The following is a 12,254-nucleotide window of genomic DNA, read 5'->3' on the forward strand; positions in this document are numbered from 1 at the left end:
AAAATGCCTTCCCAGTGCAAATCCTCCAACTCTCCCAGCTCAAATCCTCTCATATCCCGTATGCCCCCAGCACAAATCCAGTCGCCCCCCAAAAAAATCCCCCTCCTAGTACAAATCCTCTACTCCTCTCTCACCCTTACAGTGCCCTGCGCCCCGAGCCCTCCCTTTTTAAAGCCAATTAGAGCCTCAGACTCTTACATAGTTACATAGTAGGTGAGGTTGAAACAAGACTCAAGTCCATCAAATCCAACCTATGTGTGTGATTATATGTCAGTATTACATTGTATATCCCTGTATGTTGCCGTCGTTTAGGTGCTTATCTAATAGTTTCTTGAAACGATTTAGTTGCAAACCAGATTTTAGACCATTCAGCATATCCAAAGATGGTCCCAAGTCCTCTTCCCATTTTCGGGCGTAAGGTGGTTTGCCTAGACCGGGATTAATTGAAATTTGGGTGTAGATGGGTGATATCATACCTCTTGAGTAAGGATGAGCCGAACAGCCCCCCCCCCCCCCCGTTCGGTTCGCACCAGAACCTGCGAACAGACCTAAACTTCGTGTGAACTTTAGAACCCTATTAAAGTCTATGGGACTCCAATGTTCACAATCTAAAGTGCTCATTTTAAAGGATAATATACAAGTTACTGTCCTAAAAAGTGTTTGGGGACCCGGGTCCTGCCCCAGGGGACATGGATCAATGCAAAAAAAAAAAGTTTTAAAAACGGCTGTTTTTTCAGGAGAAGTGATTTTAATAATGATTAAAGTGGAACAATAAAAGTGTAATATTCCTTTAAATTTCATACCTGGGGGGTGTCTATAGTATGCCTGTGAAGGGGAGCATGTTTCCCGTGCTTAGAACTGTCCCTGCACAAAGTGTCATTTATGCAGGAAAAAAAGTCATTTAAAATCACGAATGAATTGTCGGATCACGTAATACAGAGAACACTCATTGAAAGTCATTGATAAAAAAAAAAAAAAAAGAGTATATTATATTATGTTATATTATGTGTTGGTGGTTCTAAAGATATACACAGCTGATCAAAATCTGTAAGCGATCTATGGATAGAGTATTTCGGAGTCAAGGATAGGTAAAAACTTTGCAATGGTAAATGAACAAACCATATACCTTTTCTCTGATCATGTAAAGTTTTATATAAACAGAATTGTTAAAATCATTCAAACTACTACATAGAAAACAAACAAACAAGGAAATATCGATCACTTAACCGCCTCACAATCACGTACAGGTACGTTGCCCTTTAAGTGCCCAGCCGTGGGTTGCAAGCGCGCCGCCGGCGGCTCATTCACGACACGGTCTTGAGCTCCTTGACCGTGGCCGCAGGACCCACGGACCCGATCGCCGCTGGTGTCCCGTGATCGGGTCACAGAGCTGAAGAAACGGGGAGAGGCCTGTGTAAACAAACCTCTCCCTGTGCTTCCTACTGAGGCTGTTCCCTGTTATAGGGAAAGACGATCAGTGATGTCAGATGCCAAGCCACGCCCCCTACAGTTAAAAAAACACACACACGCACTTAACCCCTACACTGCCCCCTAGTGGTTAACCCCTTTTACTGCCAGTAACATTTTTACAGTAATCAGTGCATTTTTAATTGCACTGATTGCTGTATTAATGCCAATGGTCCCAAAAATGTGTCAAAATTGGCCGACGTGTCCGCCATAATGTCGCAATCACAATAAAAATCGCTGATCTCCGCCATTACTAGTAAAAAAAAAAAAATTAATAAAAATGCCATAAAACTATCCCCTATTTTGTAGACGCTATAACCTTTGCACAAACCAATGAATAATCGCTCATTGTGATTTTTTTTTTACCAAAAAATATGTAGAAGAATACATATCGGCCTAAACTGTGAAAAAAAAAATGTTTTTTTATATATTTTTGGGGGATATTTATTATAGCAAAATGTAAAAAAAAATGTGTTTTTTTTCAAAACTGACGCTCTTTTTTTTGTATATAGCGCAACAAATAAAAACCGCAGAGGTGATCAAATACCACCAAAAGAAAGCTCTATTTGTGGGGAAAAAAAAGGACATCAATTTTGTTTGGGAGCCACGTCGCACAACCGCGCAATTGTCAGTTAAAGCGATGCAGTGCCGAATCCCAAAAGGGGCTTGGTCCTTTAGCTGGAAAATGGTCCGGGGGGGGGGGGGGTTTAAGGGGTTAAATGATATATAGAAAAACAAGAACATGTTATAAATAGTAGTATTAATGAAATCTGGATCTACATTAACAGTTTTTAATGTTTTGCTTTGTTTAATGTGATATTATTATAATAAAACAGCATCAAATCCATTGGGTGAAGGTCCAACGTTCCCAACAATTATTCCCTCACTAAACTAGAGAAAGCAAAAGACATTTTTGCTTTTATTAAACAAAAGCTATTTTACTATATTTAAATGTAATGATGTAATTGTTGTCTAATTTATTCCAAGAGGAATTTCTGCAGAAATAATTTTCTTTTCTATTGAATGGTTGCTATAAAAAAACAAAAAACAAAAAAAACCTCTTTCATGTTTCTGTTCATGTAGGGAAGATTGTCCATTTATTGTTGGCCTAAAACGTGGTACCAACAATGGAAGAAATGAGGGAAATTATTTTATTTCAAAGACTTTAATGGTTTAGAACGTTAGTTGGGTATATACTGTATACTTCTATCTGTGACACCTACAGTGAGTCATTGATCAGTACCCTAAGCCCTTGTACACACGATCGGACATTCCAATGGAAAATGTCCGATCGGACCGTGTTGCCGGATAATCTGACCGCGTGTGGGCTCCATCGGACTGTTTCCGTCTGAATATCCGAAGGACAAAGTTTTAGAGCCGGGCTATAAAATTTTCCGACAACATGATCCAATCGTTTGTAGAGAATTCCGATCGGACAAAGTGCCACGCATGCTCAGATCAAATTCCTACACCAAAGCTATTGGCTACTAGCCTGAACGTAGTCCCATCGTAACGAAATAGCGTCATCACATTCTGAACGATCGGATTTTCCGACAACTTTGTGTGTATGCAACAGTTTCGGACAAAATCCGTCGGCCAAAATCCGACGGATTTGGTTGTCGGAATGTCCGACCCGTGTGTACAAGGGCTAAGAAGTGAAGAGACGCTCCCTAAAGGGGACACATAGTAATGCACATTTGTAAAAGGCTCTAAACCTACTTTATTATAAATTAATAGATAAACAGATTATTATTATTATCCACTTCCCACCGGGAGGGCGTACATGGACGTCCCCCCTGTTTCAGTGGTTATACTGGGCTGAAGCCTGCACCTACAGTCTTCATACTGGTATTAATCTTTTCAGCCAGCAATTCCCTTCCCCATAAGAACAATCATTGCGACTGTTCAGCCACTTGATTGTTCTTACAGGCAGCGGGAGAGAACGCCCCCCCCCCCCCTCCTCTCCTGCCACCCTCTGATGCTTCTACCGGCTCGCCCATTCGATTGGCGAGCTGAAGAAGGAATCCACCAGTTCACTATAGAGAATACTGGTGACCAGATGGTCTCCGGCAATATTTTTTACTTTTTGCTATAAAAATATATATATAAAAAATATAATATGCCATTTTTTTTAAATTTCTTCCTCGGTTTTAGGCCAATATGTATTCTTCTACATATTTTTGGTAAAAAAAAAAATGCAATAAGCGTATATTTATTGGTTTGTGCAAAAGTTATAGCATCTACAAAATAGAGGATAGTTTTATGCCATTTGTATTATTTCTTTTTTTTACTAGTAATGTGACTCTGACATTGCGGCCTACACATCACACAGTTTTGACACCATTTTGGGACCTTTCACATTTATACAGCGATCAGTGCTATACAAATGCATTGATTACTGTATAAATGTCACTGGCAGGGAAGGGGTTAACAGTGCGGCCTAGGGAGTGATTCTAACTGTAGGGGGCAGTGACTCACAAGGGGAGGAGACCGATCGGTGTTCCTCTGTACTGGGAACACACAATCAGTCTCCTCTCGCCTGACAGGACGTGGATGTATGTGTTTACACACACATATCCATGGTCCTTCTCGGTTAACGTGCAATCGCGGGTGCCCAGCAGACATCGCGGGCACTGGAGAGCGCGCATTGGCTCACGAGTGATGCAGCGGGGGCGCGCACCCCCTTAGATGGCCGGGAAGCCCAGGACATCATATGACATCCGCCCAGGATGGGAGATCCCTCCTGCAGATGTCATATGTACATGGGCAGGATATCGGGCGGCACAGTGGTGTAGTGGTTAGCACCCTCACCTAGCAGTAAGACGGGTCGCTGGTTCAAATCCCAACCATGACACTACCTGCCTGGAGTTTGCATGTTCTCCCTGTGCTTGCGTGGGCTTCCTCCAGGTACTCCGGTTTCCTCCCACACTCCAAAGACATGCAGGTAGGTTAATTGGATCCTGTCTAATTTCTCCCTAGTATATGAATGTGAGTTAGGGACCTTGAATTGTAAGTTCCTGCGTACATTTATGGCACTATATAAGTAACTGAAATAAATAAATATGAAGTGGTTAAAGAGGAATTGCAGTCTGCTCACATAATTTGCAATAAAAACATCTTTGCCATTCCGAAGCTTCCCTCCAACCACTTTGGATATTATTTTATATATACTGTGATTCTTTACTTGCCAAATATGCTGCGGAAATCTCCCTCCACTGAGTCTGGCTGCAGCCATTTTAACTGTGGGCAGCTGAAGCTGCTGCCTGTTCACTTCCTGGATTTACACCTCCAGCTCTGCAGCTCTCATTGGCCCTCTTATGACTCATCTCTCCCCTCCCTTCCTGGCAAAATCCACCAGAGAGAGAGAGAGAGAGAGAGAGAGAGCGAGCTGTGCAGAATGTCATAAGCCTAGGCTAATAACCAGACATGAAACAGGAAGTGGGCTGTAGAAGGGTATTTACTGGCAGAGGAAAAAAAAAATGTTTTGCTGTCCAAAGTTAAAACAACAACAAGGGCAGAAGATTTAATAGGTGGGAAGTTGAAAATAATTTACTGAAGTTCCACTTTAAGTGTCATTACAGTGGTGTGAAAAAGTGTTTGCCCCCTTCCTCATTTCCTGTTCCTTTGCATGTTTGTCACACTTAAGTGTTTCGGAACATCAAACCAATTTAAACAATAGTCAAGGACAACACAAGTAAACACAAAATGCAATTTGTAAATGAAGGTGTTTATTATTAAAGGTGAAAAAAAATCCAAACCATCATGGCCCTGTGTGAAAAAGTGATTGCCCCCCTTGTTAAAACATACTATAACTGTGGTTGTCCACACCTGAGTTCAATTTCTCTAGCCACACCCAGGCCTGATTATTGCCACACCTGTTCACAATCAAGGCATCACTTAAATAGGAGCTGCTTGACACAGTAAGGTCCACCAGAAGATCCTTAAAAGCTACACATCATGCCGAGACCCAAAGAAATTCAGGAACAATTGAGAAAGAAAGTAATTGAGATCTATCAGTCTGGAAAAGGTTATAAAGCCATTTCCAAAGCTTTGGGAATCCAGCGAACCACAGTGAGAGCCATTATCCACAAATGGCGAAGACATGGAACAGTGGTGAACCTTCCCAGGAGTGGCCGGCCGCCCAAAATTACCCCAAGAGCGCAGCGACGACTCATCCAAGAGGTCACAAAAGACCCCACAACAACGTCCAAGGAACTGCAGGCCTCACTTGCCTCAGTTAAGGTCAGCGTTCATGCCTCCACCATCAGGAAAAGACTGGGCAAAAATGGCCTGCATGGCAGAGTTCCAAGGAGAAAACCACTGCTGAGCAAAAAGAACATCAAAGCTCGTCTCAATTTCTCCACAACACATCTTGATGATCCCCAAGACTTTTGGGACAACATTCTGTGGACCGATGAGACAAAAGTGGAACTCTTTGGAAGGTGTGTGTCCAAGTATATCTGGCGTAGAAGGAACACTGCATTTCATAAAAAGAACATTATACCAACAGTAAAATATGGTGGTGGTAGTGTGATGGTCTGGGGCTGTTTTGCTGCTTCAGGACCTGGAAGACTTGCCGTGATAAAAGGAACTATGAATTCTGCTGTCTACTAAGAGATCCTGAAGGAGAATGTCCGACCATCTGTTCGTGTACTCAAGCTGAAACCAACTTGGGTTCTGCAGCAGGACAATGATCCTAAACACACCAGCAAGTCCACCACCGAATGGCTGAAGAAAAACAAAATGAAGACTTTGGAGTGGCCTAGCCAAAGTCCTGACCTGAATCCTATTGAGATGTTGTGGTATGACCTTAAAAAGGCCGTTCATGCTCGAAAACCCTCTAATGTAACTGAATTAGGACAATTCTGCAAAGATGAGTGGGCCAAAATTCCTCCAGGACGCTGTAAAAGCCTCATTGCACGTTATCGCAAACGCTTGATTGCAGTTGTTGCTGCTAAGGGTGGCCCAACCAGTTATTAGGTTTAGGGGGCAATCACTTTTTCACACAGGGCCATGATGGTTTGGATTTTTTTTCACCTTTAATAATAAACACCTTCATTTACAAATTGCATTTTGTGTTTACTTGTGTTGTCCTTGACTATTGTTTAAATTGGTTTGATGTTCCGAAACACTTAAGTGTGACAAACATGCAAAGGAACAGGAAATGAGGAAGGGGGCAAACACTTTTTCACACCACTGTATATCACACCACATTTTGTAGCACGGCAATAATAAAGGTACAGAAATTGACTTTAGTTTCTGTAATAAATTCTTTATTACAAAGTATGTAAATGGGTATCATAAAAGTAGATAAGCTTCGGTCTCGCCACACCTCGATGGAGGAATAGTTTAGTTTCTCTTCCTGTAATGCCGGGTGTGTAAGAGATGAGATCAAAGATCACATTTGCTGAATCTCACCGAGACACACACCAGAGAGGAGGACAAGGTAACATTCTATATGGGTGGGATGAAGGGAGAAGTTACGGGGGGGGGGTTATGGTAGCCCTGAGACTGATGAGTTTGAAACAAATATTACGGGTTAAATTAATTTTGTTTCAATTCTCCTTAATCTTAATTAAATCCTTTAATCATGCTGGTTGCCATCCAAAGGATTAAAGTTACATAGTTAATCAGGTTGAAAAAAAAGACACAAGTCCATCTAGTTCAACCATAAAAATAAATAAATAAATAAATAAAAATCATACAATCCCATATACACGATCCTATACCCACAGTTGATCCAGAGGAAGGTAAAAAAAAAACAAAAAAAAAACCCCAGAAAAGTATGTGTGCAATGTAAAGCCCTCTGGAAATGATTATTTATTTATTTATTTATTTTTATTTTTTTGCATGATGATTTCTACTTGTCTACAACCATTTCTTTTTCACCAAAATCTTTAGTTTACGTTACCTGTCAGTAACATGTTTTTACAGGGAACATGATGCAGAATGGTAGAGAAAGGTCAACTCAAAGCAAACAAAGGAGCTGTTCTCAATAACCACTCATGGTCTTCACTGGGATATGATGGGTTGCCTAAATCTGCCCCCCCACCCCCAATTTTATACAGTTGTACAGTCTTGCAAAGTTATACCAGCTACTCTACTGAAATGTCTAAGCCCTTGTACACACGGTCGGATATTCCGATGGACAATGTCCGATAGGACCGTGTTGGAGGATAATCCGGCCGTGTATGTGGGCTCCATCGGACTGTTTCCATCGAATTATCCGACGGACCAAATTTTCCAGCTGGGCTATAAAATTTTCCGACAACATGCTCCGATCGGACTTTGTCCGATTGTGTGTAGAGAATTCCGATCGGACAAAGTGCCACGCATGCTCAGATCAAATTCCTAGACCAAAGCTATTGGGTACTAGCCTGAACGTAGTCCCGTCCTAACGAAATAACGTCATCACGTTCTGAACGGTCGGATTTTCTGCCAACTTTGTCCGACCGTGTGTATGCAACAGTTTCAGACAAAATCCGTCGGACAAAATCCAACGGATTTGGTTGTCAGAATCTCCGACCCGTGTGTACAAGGGCTTACTCTGATTTCACTGTACAATGTGAGCTTCTCACTATGTGCATTCGAATCTGCAGCAAGTCAGGTAGAGCCCCCCTCGTTTCCTGGCTGGAGGACATCCAGAATCCTCCCCAGTCTGGCTGTCTCTGACCACACCTTTCATTCATTGGATTTCAGTTCTTTTCAATCATAGAGACTCAGCATCATGAATGGGCGTTACTTAGGGTCAGGGCTTTTTTTTTTTTTTCAGCTGGAACTTGGTGGAACTCAGTTCCACCACCTCTGGCTCCAACTCTCTGCCTACTACCACTATCACCTGTAAACACAGAAGTCATCTACAGTGGAGGTGCTAGGGCCGCGATCGTCTCACGGGGCGGCTGAACTGGGAGATGCCGTTGTAAACAGCATCTCCCTGTTCTGCCTAGCAACAAGTGATGCTGATCTCTGCTCCATGTGATTGGAGCAGAGATCAGTGTTCACTAAAAGAAATTCCAGCCCCCAAAAGTTAGTAACACAGCCCTAGGACACACTTAACCCCTACACTGCCACCCACTGGTTAACCCCCTTCACTGCCAGTGTCATTTACACAGGAATCACTGCATTTATATAGCACTGATTGCTGTATAAATGACAATGGTCCCAAAAATATGTCAAAAATGTCCGATGTGTCCTCCATAATGTCACAGTCACAATAAAAATCGCTGATCGCCACCATTACTAGTAAAAAAAAAATTATTAATAAAAATGCCATAAAACTATCCCCTATTTTGTAAACGCTATAACTTTTGCGCAAACCAATCAATAATCGCTTATTGCGATTTTTTTTTACCAAAAATATGTAGAAGAATACGTATCGGCCTAAACTGAGGGAAAACATTTTTTTTTATATATTTTTGTGGACTATTTATTATAACAAAAAGTAAAAAATATGCGTTTTTTTCAAAATTATCGCTCTATTTTTGTTTATAGTGCAAAAAATAAAAACCGCAGAGGTGATCAAATACCACCAAAAAAAGCTCTATTTGAGGGAAAAAAAAGGACGTCAATTTTCTTTGGGAGCCATGTTGCACGACCACGCAATTGTCAGTTAAAGCGACGCAGTGCTGAATCGCAAAAAGTGCTCTGGTCTTAAGCCAGCAAAATGATCCGGTCTGAAAGTGGTTAAAGTAAAAAAGTATACAATCCTATATATAAATGTTTACAGGAGACTGGAACAAAACACATTGTACATATTATTTGTTCGCGTATCTGATGCACATCACACTTGTTCCGCTGCACTGTACAACACTGCGGCAGTTATATATACCCAACGCGTTTCAAAACTTTTCGCTTATGTTGCTTTCTCTTCCTCAGGGGTGTGTGTGATTAACATAGAGCATAAAACATAAAATTGAATTACATGTATATGCTGTACTAATGGAAACATTCTATGATACATCATCTGGTTGTATCCACTATAATTTAAGAACATATACACCAGGCTTTCTCAATCTTTTCAACACAGAGGAACCCTTGAAATAGTTCTCTGGTCTCGAGGAACCCCCTGCTAAAAATTAGAAATCTAAAACTCATGATACATTAGTATGATGGTTAGTGGGAAGACTGCTCCTTACACTTGTGGTCATTGGGAAGAATTACCTCCTTACAAATGGCTAAAAAGATCAATGGTGTCAGTGGGAACTTATCTGAGAGGCAGAAATTGCCCAATGCTGAGGGAACCCCTACAACCTCTGGAGGAACCCTAGGGTTCCACTGAACCCTGGTTGAGAATCACTGATATACACCAACCATACATAATATGGGTGTTCCAGTGTCCAAATTATTTTTTACAAAAAAAAACCACTGTACATGAAATGCGGACGGGTAACCCCTCTCTGGTCTCTGGGTCGCCGGGTGATCCGATAAGCCTTATAATTGCAGCCAAGTCCAAGTCCCCCACAAAGGATGTCCAAATGTAGCCGTGTGAGGACAGGACCTCTAAATCCCCCATGTAAAGAGGAAAAAAGGGGAAAAGGAGAAAGGAAGAAACAAGAAAAGAGTGTCAAACTATCGTATGTAGTTATGAGGATAAAATTGTCTAGTTGTCTATTCCTATAGATATGAAACAAAGTAATTGCAGTACTGCACCAATGATCATATATATATATATATATATATATATATATATATATATATATATATATATATATATATATATATATATATATATATATATATATATATATATATATAATATAAAATAAAATAAAGCTTCGGGATAACGTTTGGAGTGTGACAACAACCAAATTAAGGTGCACACTCACCGGAGTCATAGAAATAGTATTTTCTCTGCGCTAATGTACATCAGTGCATCCCACAAAGGGGTAATTATAGTAGGTCAAGGAGGGACTTAAACCAGGGTGATAACGGAAAAAAAAAAAAAAAAAAAAACTTTGTCGCATGGTGGTCCCTAAGAATGGACAACTCTAAGCTCTTGTACACACGGTCGGACATTCCGACAACAAAATCCGTCGGATTTCGTCTGACGGATTTTGTCCAAAACTTGTGTTGCATACACACGGTTGGACAAAGTTGTCGGAAAATCCGATCGTACGTAATGTGATGATGTTATTTCATTACGACGGGACTACGTTCAGGCTAGTAGCCAATAGCTTTGGTCTAGGAATTTGATCTGAGCATGCGTGGCACTTTGTCCGATTGGAATTCTCTACACACAATCGGACAAAGTCTGATCGGATCATGTTGTCGGAAAATTTCATAGCCCAGCTCTAAAACTTTGTCGATCAGATATTCCGATGGAAACAGTCCGATGGAGCCCACACACGGTCGGATTATCCAACAACACGGTCCGATCGGACATTTTCCATCGGAATGTCTGACCGTGTGTACAAGAGCTTAAAGTAGTTAATCAATGAACCTCGGCAAGGATGTCGAGCATAAGCAGGTCCCTGAGATCATCACTCCACCCCTATGGGTGCTCACTGTGGAGCGAGAGAGCTCTTGGACCCTGCCCGGTGGGGCATCCGGCCCAACGCTCCTCTACCCCTCCAGGGAAATGCACGAAACGGCTTCTGTCTAAATTTTAATGTGAGCTAGGGGCTTTAGATTGTAAGCTCCTTGAGGGGGGATTAAGCTGTAATTTGTTGGCACTAAATAAATACCTATAATAATTTTTTTTTACATTTTTTTTTTGTTGCAAGAAACAAGAAAGAAGATGACCGTTCAAAAACTCAAAGTTAGGATCTTCTCAAGGGATGGAAAAGAAAATTACAAATGGCTGCTTAGTGTGCTTCAGTCAGCCATGTTTCAAAGCTTGGTGGGAAGTGTTTCAGGCACATACATCACTAATAACTTCCGATCCTTCACTGATGATTTGACTGATTGCACATTCGCCATCTTGTATCACACCAAGAAGAGAGGCCGCCTGAACATTGCCAACATCACAGATTCTCTCTACGATGAAGAGTTGGGGGACCTGAAATCTCAGTTGGGTGAGAGAACATCAATATAACTTCATTTTAAAGGCAGAGTATCTGTTTGGGACTTTATATGAGGTAAAGACCATTTAGGTCATGTAGCTCCATCCCTATCTATTGGAAACATCATAAGGGAAAAGGGGCAAGGGAAAGATTTGGGACTTTATATGAAGCACGCAGTCTCCAGGGATAACCAACTATCAATAGTATAATTGCTTAACCGGTTCCCGACCGGCACAAATCGATGTACGTCAGCAGAATGGCATGGGCAGGCATATTGGCGTAAAGGTACGTCCAATCTCTAATGCCGCCCTGCCATCGTGAGCGCGCTGGCGGCGGTGCGCTCGCGTGCTGGTTGGGACCCCCGTGAGTCCGGTCGCGGGTCCCGCGGACTCGATCGCTGCGGGCATACCCGCGATCGTCTCACGGGGCGGCTGAACGGAGAGATGCCGTTGTAAACAGCATCTCACCGTTCTGCCTAGCAACAAGTGACGCTGATCTCTGCGCCATGTGATTGGAGCAGAGATCAGTGTTCACTAAATGAAAGCCCAGCCCCCCAAGAGTTAGTAACACACCCCTAGGAACACTTAACCCCTGCACTGCCACCCACTGGTTAACCCCTTCACTGTCAGTGTCATTTACACAGGAATTAATGCATTTGTAGAGCACTGATTGCTGTATAAATGACAATGGTCCCAAAAATGTGTCAAAAATGTCCGATGTGTCCGCCATAATGTTGCAGTCACAATAAAAATCGCTGATCGCCGCCATTACTAGTAAAAAAAATAT

General features: G+C 41.8%; 1 protein-coding gene across 6 annotated transcripts in view; it reads left to right on the top strand.

The window, feature by feature from the left end:
- Positions 1-6,781: 6,781 nt before the first annotated feature.
- Positions 6,782-12,254, top strand: part of LOC143923363 (uncharacterized) — a 48,173-nt gene continuing 42,700 nt past the window's right edge. For all 6 annotated transcript variants that reach the window (XM_077446981.1, XM_077446984.1, XM_077446983.1 and 3 more), the window contains exons 1-2: positions 6,782-6,913; positions 11,190-11,480. In XM_077446981.1, coding sequence (XP_077303107.1) covers positions 6,853-6,913; positions 11,190-11,480 — 352 coding nt within the window. In that variant the 5' untranslated portion in view covers positions 6,782-6,852. The remainder of the gene's footprint in view (positions 6,914-11,189; positions 11,481-12,254) is intronic.

Source organism: Lithobates pipiens, unplaced genomic scaffold (assembly GCF_037356315.1).
Source record: "Lithobates pipiens isolate NorthernLeopardFrog02 unplaced genomic scaffold, aLitPip1_a1.2 Scaffold_22, whole genome shotgun sequence".
NCBI classification, from domain to species: domain Eukaryota; kingdom Metazoa; phylum Chordata; class Amphibia; order Anura; family Ranidae; genus Lithobates; species Lithobates pipiens.